Source organism: Cherax quadricarinatus, chromosome 56, assembly GCF_038502225.1.
Source record: "Cherax quadricarinatus isolate ZL_2023a chromosome 56, ASM3850222v1, whole genome shotgun sequence".
NCBI classification, from domain to species: domain Eukaryota; kingdom Metazoa; phylum Arthropoda; class Malacostraca; order Decapoda; family Parastacidae; genus Cherax; species Cherax quadricarinatus.
The window spans coordinates 15,478,549-15,500,180 of NC_091347.1; the positions used below are offsets into that span (position 1 = coordinate 15,478,549).

The following is a 21,632-nucleotide window of genomic DNA, read 5'->3' on the forward strand; positions in this document are numbered from 1 at the left end:
GGAGAAAATGTGAAATTAAGCTACTGAAGACGGGATGGGGAAACGGGGGATGAAGGATGGGAGGAACAATTTGAGAATATTGTGACAATATCCGTGGCCCAAGACTCAACATATTATCTGCAAGATATTACACGAACGAATATGACTCTAGTGGGTTTAGCGCTCAGCCTTGATTATAATAATAATAATAATAATACAAGAACGAAGACTGAAACTAGAACGAAGTAGCGAGACAGCTTTCTTCTACAAGTTTCGGATCAACCGAGCTATGATGGCAAGGTGGGCTTAACACAAGCACCCTGACTGACCAGGTAGTCAACAGAGAAGCCTGGCCTCAGGCCGGGCAGAGGAGATAGAAGAACACTTGAAAGATGTCACAGGTGAAGTCACAAGTAAATCACTGAACAACATACTGACTTACCACAAAACAAATCCGGTCAAGTATCCAAAATCTGCTTATTGTAAATGACTTAATTTTTGTAATTTGCTTAGACAAAAAACGTTGCTGTCTAGCTCTTGGACCCGTTACGATGGGTACAGGAAGTAAGATACAACAATCATACATAAAGAACTACTCTTTCGAGATCCACAAACCAACACAACCTGGCTGATCAGACACAGCTCAAAAGCTGACACGGGAGTCAACGGTAAGAACAATATGGTCCATGGAAATTAAATTTGGTCTGGGCACCATAGCGTGATTGTCTTGTTAGAAAGTTATGGCGCCTTCCGTTACCTACTTAGCTCGGGGACAGTTAGTCCCAAAGCTGTGGGGGTACTTGTACCTCCTCACATGGGAGACTTAGGTCTCGAGATGCTCCCCAGATAGGGAGCCAAGACCGGGTCACCACTACTTGGAAAAGACCCGGGCCGGGAGAGTACCGGTGAATAAAAAAAAAAAACTACCAGTGACCATGTTAATACCACCCTCCACATCATCCTATCAACTAGGTGAGTACAAATAGGAAGCGCATCTGTCTCGCGTTCAGCAGATTGAGGATCGAGCCTCCACCATGTCTTGTGCTGAATGACCCACATGGGTTTAGCACTTAACATGAATTATTATTATCCACATCATCCTTACACACACACACACACACACACATATATATATATATATACATGTATATATATGTATATATACCTTTAATGAGTTTCGAGAGTTTTTCTACTCCCGGAGCCCGGGAGTCGAGGTCGATTCGTACAATCATAACTAAGAGCTAAACTCATAGATCCTGGTCCCGACTCTTATCGACTTGTTTTACTGATTCCTGGCTTTTATCATTATTATTAATTATATTATAAAGCGCTGAACCACTGTGGATTATTGCGATGCTGTGGATGAAAAGCGAAACGTTGATGTGATTTCCACGGTGACCATGGTGTGATAACCCGGAAAAATAACATTAAAATTTCTAAGAAACATCACTTTAGTGATAGTAAACAAGACGAAAGTCCAGCCTCAGCGAGGTAAACGGATCAACACCCCCAGTCACGGTCCTAGCACTAATACTGTTTTTCATCCTTACATCATGTATAACTAAAAAACACTAAGTCACAGCTTCGTATCATCTTTCGAGGACGATAAAGGATACAGTAAAGATACAGAAAAAAATATCAGACACCAGTGAAGTCTTCCAATGAGCACATGAAAATAAGGAAGTTCACTGGAGACAAATTTCAGTTGCTTAGTTACGGGATGAATAAACCAATCAAAAAGAGCACAAAATTGAAGATCGGCAGATTATCTCATAGAACATAAGAAACAGGTAAAAAAAATATACTGCCAATACAGGAGAGGTCAAAAGAATGATAAGATACATAACAAAACCTTTTGAAACAAGATAACACCAATGATCGTGCTATTGAAATCATTTGTGCTCTCATCTAAGGCCACAGGTTCGTTCAAGGCAGATAGAGATATCAGTGGGGAACCTGACTCCACTCCGTTGCACCTACCTCCTATATTAGGCTATCATGGTGCCTTCAGAAGAATCCCCACAGGTGGTGGGCAAGGAGGGGTGGAAGGACAATGACCTCACCACCAGTGCGCGAATAAGAGAATACATAAACCATGTTCTTTCACCAATATTTCACTGTTAATGCCATGACCACTCCGAGAGGACATATCCCACAACAAACCAGCTTGCTCTTCCCTAAACGTGACCTCATGCACAGTACTATGTACAACACAAATATCTGACTAGGCCTGATGGCCACTAGCAACAATAGCCTGGTTGCTCAGGATGTTGTTACTAGTGGCCAACAACAGCCCGGTCAAAGGTATCAGTTTGTTTTTTAAATCGTTATTTTCCATAAATTATTAGGAAGATTTCTTGGGATAAAACCAGATGTTTTTCTATACTGACATGACACAATGAGCATCACCACTCGCATGACACTACAACTATGACCCTGACACCACTCCCAGTAACAATGAGCATCACCACTCGCATGACACTGCAACTATAACCCTGACACCACTCCCAGCAACAATGAGCATCACCACTCGCATGACACTGCAACTATAACCCTGACACCACTCCCAGCAACAATGAGCATCACCACTCGCATGACACTGCAACTATAACCCTGACACCACTCCCAGCAATAATACACACACAAATCTCATCTCATTTCTTCCCCTTTACATACAAGCAGCGAACAGAAAGATAATTACATACACAAACAGGTAGTGGAAGCGACCTAAATACATGTAAATGGATTAATAAGTAGATCTGCATTATGTCTTCCAGATAAAGAGGCACGCGGTAGGCTACGTCGATTTCTCTACGATCTGAGCAGTGATCGAAAGTATATGTATTAGTCATTTTACGTTAATTTATCATAAATTAACCTATATTTCCTTCTTGCTAACTGCCAATGTCAAACCATAAATAGGCAGCAGTGTGTGATGTTGCTCCAACCTTACCCACCCACATGAATTGGAATGTAATGAGGGTGAAACAAGAGAATCTTGTTCCTTCATTATGAGAAGACGAGGCAATTCAGCAGTGATGGGCCGAGCCTTGGCCGCAAGAGGACCAACAGAGTGCCGGGTCAACACTAAGAGGCTTATATATAAACTGTGGTGGACCAATCACTTGGCCAATCACTAGTATTGTTCGGTATTCCGAATTCTGCAACTATAATAAATTACTGTAATAACCCGCAATACATGCTATATTATTCATCTCTCAGTAACCTTGCCTAAGTGGGACTTTACCAGTAATCCTATATTATCCATACTTTCATTAGTGTAAAAAATAATTGTATTCGCTCATATATCTGTATTTTATTTTCCCAAGAATATGATATCCATGAATTATAAAATGCTGATTACGTGGAGTTAGTAAATTCAGTCGTGAGGTGAAAAGGGATGTTCGTACCTGCAGAAGATAGACTTATCTATCTGTGTTGAGTCCGTAGTTATTACCTCTGCTACTTTTTCCCTGATTAAAAGCCAAAGCAAAAAGCCATCAGTGAAAATAAAATCAACCCAAAATATTTCTCGTATGGAAAAATTAATGGTGTAGTACTGGGCCATAATGGTGAAAGATGCTGAAGGAGTCACAGCTCAGTGAGAAAATACACAACTAAGTACATAGCTATGTCCAGTAGAACACCAGAAACATCAACGTAATCAGAGAACACTCACCCTTCTGGTCGATGTAGAAGACACCTCGTCCTTCAGAACCCACCAAGGAGTAAGTGATGGCGGCGTCAGCAGGATTGTGATCACCGTCGACGGCGCTGAAGGTAGCAACCAGGGTGTGTGGAGGAGCAGACTCCAGCACCTGGGCCTGCTCCACGTCCTTCATGAAGACTGGCGCGTGAACATTTTCGTCAACATCCACCACCTACAGAGACGCGAGGCAGGGGACAAGACACATCAGCACCACTAGTTGATTTCAAATACTTTATCACAGCGTACATAATATTATGCCTGAACTTATACCATCACACACTGACTGCAATATTTATAGGAGAGGCTACGTCTGGCATGACCTCAAACTTCCTGCAATCCTCCATAAATCTAAAGGATTTCACTACAACTCTAAAAATCTAGTCTAATCCACGTGTAGCAGTCTGGAGTTTATTTTCGAGTATAAGTTCACTTAGTTTCATACTTATAAAATCACAAGTGGGAATTATATTATTTGAATGCATATTCAACACACACACAAAAATACTGTGTCATGCAAATCTTAAAGAAAATTCTTTCATTACTCGAGTCTAGTGGTACTAGTAGGATTAACCCTAATGCGAAAAAAATACTGTTAGCAAAAGTTGTGGACTATATATAGCTTATACAGAACTGTGAGGACGTTGTTTGGTTGTGAATAAAGATAATTAACAAGAAATTACTAAGTCCTTCGGACACACAGGATATATACACTAAGAGTTGTATGTTTCTAAATGTATATATGCTGCGAATCTACTTTAATCCCTGTTTTAGGGATTAAAGTCTACCTGGAGGGTATTCCGGGGATCAACGCCACCGCGGCCCGGTCCACGACCAGGCCTCCAGGTGGATCAGGACCTAATCAACCAGGCTGTTACTGTTGGCCGCACATAGTCCAGCGTACGAACCACAGCCCGGCTGATCCGGCACCGACTTTAAGTATCTGTCCAGCTCCCGTTTGAAGGCAGCCAGGGGCCTATTGGTAATTCCCCTTATGCATGGTGCGAAGCTGTTGAACAGTCTTGGGCCCCGGACACTTATGATGTTTTCTCTTAGTGTACCAATGGCGTCCTTAATTTTAATTGTCTTTCCACGTCTGATGGTGAAAAGGTTACCATGCACCCCTAATGACCCGAGTGTAGACGACAGACTTTCAATTCCATTAACCAACCTTAGATCATGGACACTGCAGCAGGCCCACTGGCCCAACTAGACATAATATTTTGCTAGTAGGAGGTCGCGAAGGACCTGTCTAGTTGGGCCAGCGGGCTTGCTGCAGTGTTCCTCTTATGAGGCCGGTGTCGTCGCGCGTCAGGTGTTGCTTTGTTGTGGGATGTGTTTGTGAGGTGTGGTCCAGACCCTTTATATGCCTTCCTTTGAAGTATTACTTTTACAGTTCCTTGATAATGTGAAAAGTCACGAAAGCACGTGGAATTTCACTATTCTTTCACAGTGGTTGTTTTGCATATTCTGAAAACACCTGTTTACTATGATCTTATATATATATATATATATATATATATATATATATATATATATATATATATATATATATATATATATATATATATATATATATCGTGCCGAATATGTAAAACTTGCGATCTTGGCTTAAACAGCAACGCTCATCTTGCCCTATAAGACAAGCGAAAATTTGTGTATGCAATAATTTAACAAAAATCATTCTGAAACCAACGAAAACAATATATTTCACTGTGTTTGTTTAGTATTAAATTGTTGAAAACGTATCTAAAATATATTTAGCTGGATTAGGCTAAAATAAATTGCGCTTGTTATAATAAGGTTAGGTAAGTTTTCTAAGATTCTTTTGGTGCAAAATTATAAATTGTTACATTAACATTAATGAAAAGATATATCTTAAACGTATAAGAGAAAAATTTAGAATGGACTTAATTTTAAATGAGTTCTTGCTAATTGACCAGTTTTACCTATTAGGCACGACATTACATATATATATATATCTATATATATAATGTATATATATATATATATACATATATATATATATATATATATATATATATATATATATATATATATATACACATATATCTATATATAGATATATAGATATATATATATATATATATATATATATATATATATATATATATAAAATATAGGGAGGTACCACCTCTAGAACTGTCATTGGGACCCTCATCCTCAGAGAAAAGAATAAACTTGCTTCAGGGAAAACTCAAGGTTTTCCCTGAATATATATATATATATATATATATATATATATATATATATATATATATATATATATATATATATATATATATATATATATATATATATATATATATATGCAAAAAACCACTGTAAAAGAGTAGTGAATTCCAAGCGCTTTCGTGACTACTCCTATTGTCAAGGAACTATGGTTTATATATATATATATATATATATATATATATATATATATATATATATATATATATATATATAAAATTTACAAATGGAATTTGAAGCTACACAAGACTGATTTTCTGCAAGAAGTGCCTAGTAGTAGTCGATGAGTCATTCACTCTGTTTAACTGAAAATCTACTCTTGTATTTAGCACATGCTTTAATTATAACAAACCTTACATGTCTGAAGACCGCTCTATGGCCCTGGTGGGTTTAGCGCTTAGTTTTGATATTAATAATAACGATACTCATTCTAGAGACCGCTGTAACATGATGTTTCTGGGTCTTCTCAAACCCAATCCATCTCACCACAATTGTACTACTGTTATTACTATTACTGCCACCCTCTCGCAGCTTACTACCTTCCTGCCACTGTATATACTCTTTCTTAGTTATTCTGTTTGAGGACTGAAAAAGCCGTGCGTGGCGAAACATTTTCTCTAATGTCCTGAAATGTAGGTGTCTTTTTCCACATCTTATCGGTATCACCATACCATTTTTCACTCTTATTAAATGCGTGACATTTATTTCCTAAATTTATTTTTCTAACTATATGAGCCTAGTAGTACTCGTATATCAATTTTAAAATTACTTCTGGCAGTGAATCCGAAAAAACTGAGGTCAGTACCTGCACAATGACGTGGGTGCTGGCAGAGAGTGGAGGCGTACCATCATCAGTGGCACGAACCGTAATGTTGTAGGCGGGCCTGGTCTCGTAGTCTAGTTTAGCAGCGAGGCGCAGCGCCGCTGTGTCTGCGTCTAGCTCGAAAATGCCCTCATGCCCACCCATGAGAGTGTAGCGCAGGCGAGGAGAGTCCGGATCGTGGGCCGTCACAAGCGTAACTAGTGCACCCACAGGAAGGTCCTCGGGAACACGCACAGCAGTTGATCGTTCAGTGGGGAAGACAGGAGGGCAGTCGTTGATATTGGCTACTTGAATTGTGACGTAGGCGTGCGCAGATCGTGCCCCGCCGTCAGTAGCCACCACACGCAACTCGTACACGTCATGAGTCTCGTGATCCAGGGGCCATGCCACGCTCAGCCGTCCATTCACAGGGTCCAGTCTGAAGTCTTTCGTGTCGGTAGCCAAACTGTATGTCACCACGCCATTGGTGCCCTCATCGGGATCTTGTGCCCGCAACTCGTACACACTAGTGCCGTTGGCCACGTTCTCTGGCAAGAAGAAGCTATAAGCTGGTTTATCAAAGTTAGGAGCATTGTCATTTTCGTCGACAAGAGTGACAACAACAAGGCGGGAGGCTGAGCGCTGCGGTTTACCTAGATCATATACAGTTAAGTTGAGATTGTAGCGAGCAACTTTCTCCCGGTCTAGCAGGCCTGCTACCGTCAGAGCCCCGGTTTCTAAGTCCATCATGAACACAGATTCTTCGTTGCCAGATGAAATGACATAAACTAGATGTCCTGGGTAGCCGCTATCATCATCCTGAGCTTCAATCTTAAGCACCAAGGTGCCCGGGTCGCTGTTCTCTCGTACACGGACCTCCAGGGGCACGTGCAGCAGTTCTGGCCCGTGTGCGTTCAGCCCTGTCATTGGTGGTGTCAGCAAGCTAATGAGATCATCTTGGCGATTACTTTTTTCAGCACGTGAAAGCTGCTCAGCTAGACGTTGAGCTACACCCATCTCCCTGCAGTCCAGCACCGTCCACGAGTGTGCTGATGGGTTCTGCTGTCTGACTAACTGTAGACGCAGTGCCAAGGTATCGGCGAAGTGTTGACCGTCTGTTGCTGTTACGTTGAGTATACGTTCTGAGACCATCAGATCCTGCAAGTCGCATGCCAATGTCAATACACCCGTGGTGGAATCTAGGCCAAAGCAACGGTCGTCATTACCACCTACAATCCTGTAACTGATAATGTTTCCTTGATCGAAGTCCACAGCAGAAAGCGTAAAAACTTCCGATCCCAGAGGAGTGAGTCGGTCTATGAAGCCGGTGCAGTCTATACGCTCAAACTGTGGTCTATTATCATTGACGTCTTCTACGTGCACTGTGATGACCTTCTCACTCTGACGACGGTAGGGAGAGCCCCAGTCTGATGCACGCACCAGCAGTCTCCACGTACGTCGCTCTGTCTCGTAGTCTAGAGCGCGGGTGGTGCTCACCTCGCCCGTGAAATGGTCTACCGTGAAAGGCACATCATCGGCATTTGCTAAGCTGTAGGAAACGTACCCATTCTCCCCGGAGTCATAGTCCTGTGCCCGCACCTTAGTCACCCAGGTGCCGGCGGGCTGGTGCTCGTCCACACGTACTACGCCCTGAGGTGCCACAATCATGGGCGTGTTGTCGTTGGCATCCAGCACTCTCACTATTACCTTGGCAGAAGTTTGCTGCAGCGGCAAGATGACGGATGGGCTGGTTGCTCCAACGGTGAGAGTGTAGTCAGTGCGGGTCTCAGCATCCAGAGTAGCTCCAGTGGTGATGACGCCAGAGAAGGGGTCTATACGGAACTGTCCCCCTTTGTTTCCTGCTACTATAGAAAACTCGATGCGGCGCTGTGCTCCAGGAAGCCAAGAGCCTACTTGCACCACCCGCGTGCCCACAGGCGCTATTTCGCTGACGGTAGCCTCATACACCTCTTGTGTAAATACCGCCTCCTGCTGAGGTAATGGTGGTGCTGCCACTCGCACCACCTTGTAGCTAAACCGTGGTCGATTGCCTCCATCTGTAGCTTTTAATGTTAAGTTGAAGCCAAATGGCGACTCGCTCCAATCAATGGTATCGAGGGCCGCCAGGTTAAATTCATTAGCACCAGAGCCTGGCAGGACACGAAAAACGCGATCAGGATCGCCCTACACTATCTCTAACGACCTCACCTCGCCACTGGGGCCACGGTCCTGGTCCGCTACATTGATGATGGCAACTACAGCCAGATGGGCTCGTGGCATTGACTCAGGCAACTTGACAACTAATATTTGTGGATCATAAACATTTTCTTCTGTAACATTAATATAGAGTTTGGCGTGAGATGGCCACCCTCCATGCTGACGGCGGCCCCGGTCTTGTGCCTGCACCGTCAACTCGTATGCTGCCTTCTCCAGGAAACTGAGTGGTCGCGTGAGAGTGACCACACCAGAGGTAGGATGGATAGCGAACACTGGCGTGCGGTCAGAGAAACTATAATATATCTGGCCATTGAGACCACTATCTGGGTCTTCGGCTTTGACGCGCGCTACTGAGGCATGAAGAGGTGTGTCCTCGCTGAGCCGTACGTGGTACTCGTCTTGCAGGAAGAATGGTGTAAGGTCGTTGAGGTCAGTAATGGTAATGATTACCTCAGTTACAGCTCCTGGGAGGTCTTCTTTGCTGCCGTCGTGATGACGGTGTTGTGCCTTCACCTTCAGACGGTACTGGTCGCGACTCTCCCTGTTTAGAACGTGGCGGTTACCAGTGCGTACGCGCAACTCAAGAAAGCAGAAGTCGCCGACGACCCGCTTTCCCGCCCGGAAGAAATTCTGGTTATCCCCTTCTGTGATGCGATACTTAATCTTGAGTGTTGGGTCGGTGACGTAGACTCCCATCATAGTGTCACTGACGACGGCTGTGTTGCCCAGAGCATTCTCCGGGACGCTGGCGTTGTACTGCTCTGCAGAGAACCTCACTGACTCCACACTTCCCTCCACACGCCCGCAGGAGCCCGCTACAGCGACTACCACTGCCACCACCACGTGCTGCCATCTCACACATCTCCTGATCACTACACTCGGGTGTGGGCATAGCAGGGGCGGAGGGCGACCCCGCGGGTGAGGGTGGGAATATGTCGTCTGGGTCATCTTGCCGGGGGGGCCACACACCCTGTCTCCTTCACCATGCTACTCCACCTGGAAAAAAGACAAGACTCATTAAAACACCATTGACATAACACAGTAGAACTATAAATGTCAAGCAGCTTGATGTTTCCTCTGCTTAACACCTCCAAGAATCTTATTTCACAGTCTAGTTTCCTAAATCGGAAATATTACAAGAATAATTAATTTATTATTATATTAATTGCAAGTGCTAAACTCGTAAGGGTCGCATAGCTTCCGGGGGAAAAACAGAAGAATGAGAACTATTGAGGAACATACAGAGAAGCAAAGAATTTACTAAATGTAAGTAGACGTTTGTAAGATTCACTCAGCATCCCATGATGCGATGATGAAACATGAGAAGACCCACTGTCCTGCCAGAGTGCAAAACATTTATCAGGCTTCAGTTTCACGCTCACATGACAGGAATGCGGTACCTTCCTGGATAGTCATTGTCTACCACCCTGCAATATACCCCTTCCCTTGGATCAAGAGGCTCTTGGTTTAAAGGAGTATACCTATCCTTCCTTTCCTTGGATCGACCCTGACTGACTCCCATTCTCCATATGCTAATTTATAACCTGTGCGAGTTAAGTGCTTCCAACAACATAATAATTAATAATACACAGTATGCACACGAACTTTCGATTATATATTTTTAAAAGTTTAACCTCAATCAATAATGTTAATAAAATTTTGAAGCCTAAAGCTCAGTTTTGTATATGCGTGACATCAACATTTGTAGGCAAAGCCTGAGCATGCTGCCATCTACAGCTCATAAGACTGCCATCCCCACGAGCCCCTTTGGGGCGGGGCAGATGGCAGACCAGAGGCCTAGCTTCTCCCTACGAGCCCCATGAGGGCGGGGAATGTGGCTAGGCCTGGGGACAGTTGATCCCAAAGATGAGGGGGTACTTGTACCTCCTCCCATGGGAGACTTACGTCTCGAGATACTCCCCAGATAGGGAGCCAAGGCCGGGTCACCACTACTTGGAAAAGACCCGGGCCGGGAGAATACCGGCGAATAAAAAAAAAAATCAACATTTACTGCTCGCAGAACCAGTTGTGGAGATATTTACAAACATAAGAATACTGCCAACAGTTCTCTAGTTCTATGAGCTGAAGGAATAATAAACACATATGCACATCACTTTGAAACAAAAAACATAACTTAGCAAACAATTAGCTTAAAATTTTCAATGAGTTTGCTCTGCAAAACTTCCACTCGAAATATTAATTAGGTTGCAGCTCAGGTTGTTGCTGCTGTGTTTCTTACCGACTTACCAAAGTGCTGTTTGTGGCTGCCAAACCTACACACCCAACATACTCACGGCTTGTTAGGTAAATGGACACAGGTGAAACTAATATGACATTTTCTTGTGGCAACGTTTCGCTCTCCAGGAGCTTTGTCCGGCTTGAGAAAGCTCCTGGAGAGTGAAACGTTGCCACAATAAAATGTCATATTAGTTACATCTGTGTCCATTTACCTAACATTTTTTGTCGGTATTTCTACGATTATCATACTCAGATTTACCAGACTGTTGCTGCTTCTGGCCAACAGAGTACAGTACCAGCACATTTCCACTTATCAGGCTGTTGCTAATTGTAGGCCACAAGTCAAGAGACCCAACACACCCAGACTAACGTATCACCTACAGCTACGTATCCTATCTCAGTCATTCTCTCATCCTCATTCTCTCCATCTTTGTTGTGGAGTATTATACTCCTTGGAAATATGTCATTGAGTCTAGAAACTCAGCTGCTGGTACTGTTATCCTAGTAGTGCCACTCACCACATGTTAGGAGTCATTATAAACAGACTGTCGTCAACAGTGAACTTAACGGGTTCCACTGGACAGTTTGTTCAGACCCACAAGGTTCTTTGATGCCGGCAAGAGGCTCTTGATCCAAGGAATATGATTTGTTCCCCTCTCCTTGGATTGAACCTGATTAATTCTCATTGCCCAAGCAGTGTATGGCCTCTTTTGGTTTAGCGCCTCCCCATAAATATAATATTATAATAATTCTGATCAGACAGCCTATGGTGTTTCTACTGGACTGCGTGCTGTTAGCACCAACAGCCTCTGTTAAGGCTAACAGCCTCTCTCTCATATATATACTCCCCCCACACAACGATTTTTTTTAATCCACTGACCTTCTCTCACTGATGAAGGGTGACCCCAGAAAGGAAAAACACCTTCACTGCCATCCATTCCATCACTATCTTCCATCATTATCATGCTGACATCAGAATTCAGATGGCCCGACCCACCTTTCCTTCAGTATAGACACTGTACTTCCCACCTCCAGGAAGATAGTCCGGCTAATCGGCTTCCCTAAATCCCTTCATAAATGTACCTTGCTCACATTCCAACAACACGACGGATCACAAACAAAACGCACTTGCTTCTCTTTCTTCGTCAACATAACGCACTTGCTTCTCTTTCTTCGTCAACATAACGCACTTGCTTCTCTTTCTTCGTCAACATAACGCACTTGCTTCTCTTTCTTCAACATAACGCACTTGCTTCTCTTTCTTCGTCAACATAACGCACTTGCTTCTCTTTTTTTCGTCAACATTTAACAACTCTAAAAATATTCCTTCTGTTCTCTCAGTACCTCCGCTTCCCAATCTAATTAATCCCCCTTTTTAAATGTTTTTAACTGCTGAAACTGTTTGTTTCACAGGCTCTCTCAGTTTTTTGTATATTAAGAAAACATAAGCTTTACAACGTGTACTTACTAATAAACATCAACTCTACTTTATCGTAAAACTGCATCAGAAAAAATGAGATTATTATTTACAAGAACAGGTGGAAAACAGCTTTTACAAACAATCCCTTCCAATTCAAGGAGGCCTATGGTGGACCAGGCCACGGAGAAAATAACTCCAGAAATCGACAACTAGACGTCGGTCAACAAACAGACCTTGATAAGCTGTGGTGCTTACGTTAAACTGCGTGATGCTAGCACCAATAGTGTAACTGATCAGGTTGTTCACCAGGAGGGGTGGGACGGGATCGGGCTGCAGAGGCGATGACCGCCACAACCATCAAAAGATAGTTACACAACAAACTTTTGCGAGTTTCTAAAATAATTAGTCTTTATTATTAAATAAGTAAATCTCAAAAGGTTATACATATACACCAGACTGTGATGGATATGTGGGTCAGTGAGCCACCAGCAGCAACAGCCTGGTTGACCAGGTGAGGACTAGACGAGCCTGGCCCATGGCCGGGCTCCGGGAGTAGAAAAACTCGGAACTCAAAAAGGAAAGGGTGGAGAGGAGGAAGGACATTGTGGGGTGAGAGATGGTGGGAGGGAGGTACAAACTGGAGGTACAAACTGGAGGTACAAACTGGAGGTACAAACTGGAGGTACAAACTGGAGGTACAAACTGGAGGTACAAACTGGAGGTACAAACTGGAGGTACAAACTGGAGGTACAAACTGGAGGTACAAACTGGAGGTACAAACTGGAGGTACAAACTGGAGGTACAAACTGGAGGTACAAACTGGAGGTTACAAACTGGAGGTTACAAACTGGAGGTACAAACTGGAGATACAAACTGGAGGTACAAACTGGAGGTACAAACTGGAGGTACAAACTGGAGGTACAAACTGGAGGTTACAAACTGGAGGTACAAACTGGAGGTTACAAACTGGAGGTTACAAACTGGAGGTTACAAACTGGAGGTACAAACTGGAGGTACAAACTGGAGGTACAAACTGGAGGTACAAACTGGAGGTACAAACTGGAGGTACAAACTGGAGGTACAAACTGGAGGTTACAAACTGGAGGTTACAAACTGGAGGTACAAACTGGAGGTACAAACTGGAGGTACAAACTGGAGGTACAAACTGGAGGTACAAACTGGAGGTACAAACTGGAGGTACAAACTGGAGGTTACAAACTGGAGGTACAAACTGGAGGTACAAACTGGAGGTACAAACTGGAGGTACAAACTGGAGGTTACAAACTGGAGGTACAAACTGGAGGTTACAAACTGGAGGTACAAACTGGAGGTACAAACTGGAGGTACAAACTGGAGGTACAAACTGGAGGTACAAACTGGAGGTACAAACTGGAGGTACAAACTGGAGGTTACAAACTGGAGGTACAAACTGGAGGTACAAACAGGATGTACAAACTGGAGGTACAAACTGGAGGTTACAAACTGGAGGTTACAAACTGGAGGTACAAACTGGAGGTACAAACTGGAGGTACAAACTGGAGGTACAAACTGGAGGTACAAACTGGAGGTACAAACTGGAGGTACAAACTGGAGGTACAAACTGGAGGTACAAACTGGAGGTACAAACTGGAGGTTACAAACTGGAGGTACAAACTGGAGGTACAAACTGGAGGTACAAACTGGAGGTACAAACTGGAGGTACAAACTGGAGGTTACAAACTGGAGGTACAAACTGGAGGTTACAAACTGGAGGTACAAACTGGAGGTACAAACTGGAGGTACAAACTGGAGGTACAAACTGGAGGTACAAACTGGAGGTACAAACTGGAGGTTATAAACTGGAGGTTACAAACTGGAGGTTACAAACTGGAGGTTACAAACTGGACGTACAAACTGGAGGTACAAACTGGTTAAAAACTGGAGGTACAAACTGGTTACAAACTGGAGGTTACAAACTGGAGGTACAAACTGGTTACAAACTGGAGGTACAAACTGGAGGTTACAAACTGGAGGTACAAACTGGTCACAAACTGGAGGTACAAACTGGTTGCATTTGATATACTTTCCATGGATTCCGAGAGATTTCCTACTCACGCAGGGCCGGGTTTGTCTTGTGCTTTCCTGATCAACCAGGCTGTTGCTGCTGGCGGCCCAATGACCCCCCACATTCATCACAGTCATGAATATTTTTATAAAGGTTGAAATTTATTATTATATTTAAAAGGAAGAGCTACAGTAGAACGGATCATAATGCGCTGACGAAGGTGGAGACGATTAGAAAATAATGTTGGTGATGTCACTGTGTTTCAGTGTGTTGGTGATGCCACTGTGTTTCAGTGTGTTGGTGATGCCACTGTGTTTCAGTGCCACACAACACTGCGTGAGCCATGCTCAACACTCACAGTGCCCCACACAACACTGCGTGAGACATGCTCAACACTCACTCTGGTGGCCTGGTGGTTAACGCTCTCGCTTCACACGGTGAGGGCCTGGGTTCGATTCCCAGCCAGAGTAGAAGCATTGGACGTGTTTCTTTCCACCTGTTGTCTATGTTCCCCATCAGTAAAATGGGTACCTGGGTGTTAGTCGACTGGTGTGGGTCGCATCCTGGGACACTGACCTAAGGAGGCCTGGTCACAGACCGGGCCGCGGGGGCGTTGACCCCCGGAACTCTCTCCAGGTAAACTCCAGGTAAACAACACTGGGTGAGACATGCTCAACACTCACAGTGCCACACAACACTACGTGAGACATGCTCAACACTCACAGTGCCACACAACACTGCTTGAGACATACTCAACACTCACAGTGCCACACAACACTGCGTGAGCCATGCTCAACGTTCACAGTGCCACACAACACTGCGTGAGACATGCTCAACACTCACAGTGCCACACAACACTGCGTGAAACATGTTCAACATTCACAGTGCCACACAACACTGCGTGAGACATGCTCAACACTCACAGTGCCACACAACACTGCGTGAGACATGCTCAACACTCACAGTGCCACACAACACTACGTGAGACATGCTCAACACTCACAGTGCCACACAACACTGCGTGAGCCATGCTCAACACTCACAATGCCACACAACACTGCGTGAGACATGCTCAACACTCACTCTGGTGGCCTGGTGGTTAACGCTCTCGCTTCACACGGTGAGGGCCTGGGTTCGATTCCCAGCCAGAGTAGAAGCATTGGACGTGTTTCTTTCCACCTGTTGTCTATGTTCCCCATCAGTAAAATGGGTACCTGGGTGTTAGTCGACTGGTGTGGGTCGCATCCTGGGACACTGACCTAAGGAGGCCTGGTCACAGACCGGGCCGCGGGGGCGTTGACCCCCGGAACTCTCTCCAGGTAAACTCCAGGTAAACAACACTGGGTGAGACATGCTCAACACTCACAGTGCCACACAACACTACGTGAGACATGCTCAACACTCACAGTGCCACACAACACTGCTTGAGACATACTCAACACTCACAGTGCCACACAACACTGCGTGAGCCATGCTCAACGTTCACAGTGCCACACAACACTGCGTGAGACATGCTCAACACTCACAGTGCCACACAACACTGCGTGAAACATGTTCAACATTCACAGTGCCACACAACACTGCGTGAGACATGCTCAACACTCACAGTGCCACACAACACTGCGTGAGACATGCTCAACACTCACAGTGCCACACAACACTGCGTGAGACATGCTCAACACTCACAGTGCCACACAACACTACGTGAGACATGCTCAACACTCACAGTGCCACACAACACTGCGTGAGACATGCTCAACACTCACATTGCCACACAACACTACGTGAGACATGCTCAACACTCACAGTGCCACACAACACTGCGTGAGACATGCTCAACACTCACAGTGCCACACAACACTGCGTGAGACATGCTCAACACTCACAGAGTCAGTTGGAAAATGCTGCACAGATGTGAAATAAGAATATAAGAAAGGAGGAACACTGCAGCAGGTCTACGGGTTTAGCGCTACAAAATAATAATAATCTCACACCAGGTTAAGTTTCAGCATTTAAGAGGAAAATAACTTATTTTTCACAACTTTAAAACTTATTACGGGAAATTTACAACGTTTTCTTCCAGGCAACAAGAGAATCAGTTTATTATAGAGTGAGGGAAAAAATATAATGCAAAGTTAGACATTTAAATTATCATATTATAGCTGAAAATATGCAGTAAAAAAAAATATGAAAAATAATACCGGTGTGAGCGTGTCGTATATTACCCGAGTCTCGGCAATATGCAACAAACCATAGGTTCCACTCACATTATTACCAGTAATATTACATACTCTCTGTAATTTTAATAATTTCGGGTATTTTACTTTATCTGCCTCTTAAATAATGCCAAGTGTGTTTTACAATACCCATTTCGAATTCTCTATACTTCATCATTATATATTCCAAAATAAAATCAGTGGTTTAAGGCATCACATATCTGACTCATCCCCTGAGAATACTCAACTCATCTAGATTAAACCCACGGTGTACATGGCTAGTGTGGAGAGGGCCATGTTATACAGGGCCACGGTGTATAGGGCCATGTTGTACAGGGCCACGATGTAGAGGGCCACGGTGTAGAGGGCCATGGTGTAGAGAGCCACAATGTACAGGGCCACAGTGTAGAGGGCCATGGTGTACAGGGCCTCGGTGTACAGGGCAATGTTGTACAGGGCCACGGTGTACAGGGCCACGGTGTACAGGGCCACGGTGTACAGGGCCACGATGTACAGGGCCACGATGCACAGGGCCACGGTGTATAGGGCCACGGAACCATCGTCAAAACCTCGGCCTAACCAGGACATCGTATGGGTTCGAATACCACGTCCAGCATTAGGTAATGTGTGACACACACACACACACACACACACACATTGTAAGACGGTGCAAGGGTCAAGTCCCAGGAGGGTTGTGGTCAGGTCACAAGAAGTCACGGCCAGTCATTACACTGCACAAGACACCTCTCACACACACACACACTCACACACACACACACTCACACACACAGGGGTAGGGCAGTGTTACTACCGGTAGTTATTAGCAGTAAGAATACTTAGGAAGCTAGGAAGTCCTCTCTCAATGTGAACAAGGAATATGATAATAACCAGCAACAATTAATACGTAAATTCAGAAAGGGCAAGAAGTGGAGAGAGTAGCATAATTGGGAAAGATAAATGAGACTAAATTTGTGCCTATACGACGGATCTTTCAACCACAACACCTACCCCCTCCTAACCATCCCTCCACACACAAGCACATACACACAAGGGTAGACACTCATAGAAGCTCTAGACCCTAGTAGCAAGTTCCGCTTTTTATAACCCAGAATTACTGGTATGTGTTAGCAGTATCTCCCCCTCACACCTCCCCCATACACATGAACACACACATATACACACACCTACACTAGGACAATATGGTAACTTACTAGGCGAATACACACACACACACACACACACACACACACACACACAGGGAACAGGGGGGGTGGAGCAGTGGCATTGCTGATCAAAAATCGCTGGAATTTTGATGAGCTGGAGAGAGGAGACAGCGGAGAAGAAAGTGATTACATAGCGGGAACGCTTCACTCTGGAGGTCCCAAGGTGGTAATAGCAGTGATGTATAACCCACCACACAACAGCAGTAGGCCAAGGGAAGAGTACGACGAGAGCAATAGAGCTCATGCATGCAGGGCAAAGCTCCTGATCATGGGTGACTTTAACCACAAGGAGATTGATTGGGAGAACTTGGACCCGCATGGGGACCAAGATACATGGAGGGCTAAGATGATGGAGGTGGTACTGGAAAACTTCATGTACCAACACGTAAGGGACACTACAAGAGAGAGAGGAGAGGATGAATCAGCAAGGCTGGACTTAGTATTCGCCTTGAGTAGTGCAGATATCAAGGACATCACATATGAAAGACCCCTTGGGGCCAGTGACCATGTGGTTTTAAGCTTCGAATACAGAGTAGAGCTACAAGTGGAGGGAGAAGCAGGAAGGCCAGGACGAATGAAGCCAAACTACAAGAAAGGGGACTACACAGGAATGAGGAACTTCCTGAACGGGGTTCAGTGGGACAGAGAACTGGCAGGGAAGCCAGTTAATGAGATGATGGAATATGTAGCAACAAAATGCAAGGAGGCTGAGGAGAGGTTTGTACCCAAAGGTAACAGGAATAATGAAAAAGCCAGGATGAGCCCATGGTTTACCCAAAGGTGCAGGGAGGCAAAAACCAAGTGTGCTAGGGAATGGAAGAAATATAGAAGGCAAAGGACCCAGGAGAATAAGGAGAGCAGTCACAGAGCCAGAAACGAATATGCACAGATAAGAAGGGAGGCCCAAAGACAATATGAAAATGACATAGCAGCAAAAGCCAAATCTGACCCAAAACTGTTGTACAGCCACATCAGGAGGAAAACAACAGTCAAGGACCAGGTAATCAGGCTAAGGAAGGAGGAGAGACAACAAGAAATGACCGTGAAGTATGTGAGGAACTCAACAAGAGATTCAAAGAAGTGTTCACAGAGGAGACAGAAGGGGCTCCAGAAAGACGGAGAGGTGGGGCACACCACCAAGTGCTGGACACAGTGCACACAACCGAGGAAGAAGTGAAGAGGCTTCTGAGTGAGCTAGATACCTCAAAGGCAATGGGGCCAGATAACATCTCCCCATGGGTATTGAGAGAGGGAGCAGAGGCGCTATGTGTACCCCTAACAACAATATTCAATACATCTATCGAAACAGGGAGATTGCCTGAGGCATGGAAGACAGCAAATGTAGTCCCAATCTTTAAAAAAGGAGACAGACATGAAGCATTAAACTACAGACCAGTGTCACTGACATGTATAGTATGCAAAATCATGGAGAAGATTATCAGGAGAAGAGTGGTGGAACACCTAGAAAGGAATGATCTCATCAACAGCAGCCAACATGGTTTCAGGGACGGGAAATCCTGTGTCACAAACCTACTGGAGTTCTATGACATGGTGACAGCAGTAAGACAAGAGAGAGAGGGGTGGGTGGATTGCATATTCTTGGACTGCAAGAAGGCGTTTGACACAGTTCCACACAAGAGATTGGTGCAAAAACTGGAGGACCAAGCAGGGATAACAGGGAAGGCACTACAATGGATCAGGGAATACTTGTCAGGAAGACAGCAGCGAGTCATGGTACGTGGCGAGGTGTCAGAGTGGGCACCTGTGACCAGCGGGGTCCCACAGGGGTCAGTCCTAGGACCAGTGCTGTTTCTGGTATTTGTGAACGACATGACGGAAGGAATAGACTCTGAGGTGTCCCTGTTTGCAGATGACGTGAAGTTGATGAGAAGAATTCACTCGATCGAAGACCAGGCAGAACTACAAAGGGATCTGGACAGGCTGCAGACCTGGTCCAGCAATTGGCTCCTGGAGTTCAATCCCACCAAGTGCAAAGTCATGAAGATTGGGGAAGGGCAAAGAAGACCACAGACGGAGTACAGTCTAGGGGGCCAGAGACTACAAACCTCACTCAAGGAAAAAGATCTTGGGGTGAGTATAACACCAGGCACATCTGAAGCGCACATCAACCAAATAACTGCTGCAGCATATTGGCGCCTAGCAAACCTCAGAACAGCATTCCGACATCTTAATAAGGAATCGTTCAGGACCCTGTACACCGTGTACGTTAGGCCCATATTGGAGTATGCGGCACCAGTTTGGAACCCACACCTAGCCAAGCACGTAAAGAAACTAGAGAAAGTGCAAAGGTTTGCAACAAGACTAGTCCCAGAGCTAAGAGGTATGTCCTATGAGGAGAGGTTAAGGGAAATCAACCTGACGACACTGGAGGACAGGAGAGATAGGGGGACATGATAACGACATACAAAATACTGAGAGGAATTGACAAGGTGGACAAAGACAGGATGTTCCAGAGATTGGACACAGTAACAAGGGGACACAGTTGGAAGTTGAAGACACAGATGAATCACAGGGATGTTAGGAAGTATTTCTACAGCCACAGAGTAGTCAGTAAGTGGAATAGTTTGGGAAGCGATGTAGTGGAGGCAGGATCCATACATAGCTTTAAGCAGAGGTATGATAAAGCTCACGGCTCAGGGAGAGTGACCTAGTAGCTATCAGTGAAGAGGCAGGGCCAGGAGCTCGGACTCGACCCCCGCAACCTCAACTAGGTGAGTACACACGCACACACGCACACACGCGCACGCGCGCACACACACACACACACACACACACACACACACACACACACACACACACACACACATACACACACACAAACACATACCCCCCACTCCCCTAACCACCTCTCCCCCTTTCCCTAACCACCTCACCTTAGCCACCTACCCCTCCCCCAAACCACCTAACCCCTCCCCAAACCATCTAACCCCCAACTACCTCCCTCCCTCCAATAACCATCCTCCCCCTCCCCCATAACCATCCATCCCCTCTCTCTCTCTCAAACACATACTCCCCCTCCCCTAACCACCTCACCCCCTTCCCAAACCACCTAAGCCACCTAAAACCACCTAACCCCCTCCCCCAACTATCTCTACCCCTCCAATAACCATCCATCCCCTCTCCTCCTAAACATCTATTCCCCTCCCCCTAACCACCCGTCCCCCTTCTGTGGAGAAACGTGGGAACCTAGAACCAGGATGAGGACACGGGGCTCCAAGGACGAATCAGGGAGGGAGGAATGGGAGGCAGAGCTCAAAAAACAGGAAGACTGGGGAAGGAGACTAGATGAGCTGGAAAGGAAGATGGAAGAGAGGTTAGCAGCAGAATGCAGAAGGTGGAAGCAACAGGCCACAGCAGCAGAAATCAAGATAGAGAGATTAGAAGAGGAGCTGAGACATCTGAAACAGCATAGAGACAAAGATATTACAGAAGTAGCATCGGCAATGGCTACATCAGACACAGACAACAGGTCTGAAGGGAGCATGGAAACTAAACTGTATGCAGAGGTCCTGT

The 21,632-nt window shown here is 45.1% G+C and overlaps 2 protein-coding genes across 3 annotated transcripts in view; both read right to left on the minus strand.

Moving 5' to 3' along the window:
* The window catches only part of LOC128700676 (homeotic protein distal-less-like), a 293,933-nt gene that overhangs the window by 176,991 nt on the left and 95,310 nt on the right, over positions 1 to 21,632 (minus strand). The window lies entirely within an intron of this gene.
* LOC138854367 (fat-like cadherin-related tumor suppressor homolog) lies at positions 3,355 to 9,905 on the minus strand. The gene is made up of 3 exons (XM_070096992.1): positions 8,982 to 9,905; positions 6,744 to 8,924; positions 3,355 to 3,860 (listed from the first exon to the last, which is right to left on the minus strand). Exons 1-3 carry the CDS (start codon positions 9,903 to 9,905, stop codon positions 3,609 to 3,611), a joined length of 3,357 nt encoding a protein of 1,118 aa, XP_069953093.1. The 3' UTR covers positions 3,355 to 3,608.

Bases quoted from the DNA above. Each gene is read 5' to 3' on its own strand.
- LOC138854367 (XM_070096992.1), bottom strand. From the start codon at position 9,905: ATGACCCAGACGACATATTCCCACCCTCACCCGCGGGGTCGCCCTCCG. The intron at 8,925-8,981 runs GTAGCGGACCAG...GAGATAGTGTAG, and splicing joins CTGTAGTTGCCATCATCAAT to GGCGATCCTGATCGCGTTTT. The intron at 3,861-6,743 runs GTACTGACCTCA...GCGTCTCTGTAG, and splicing joins GCACCCACGTCATTGTGCAG to GTGGTGGATGTTGACGAAAA.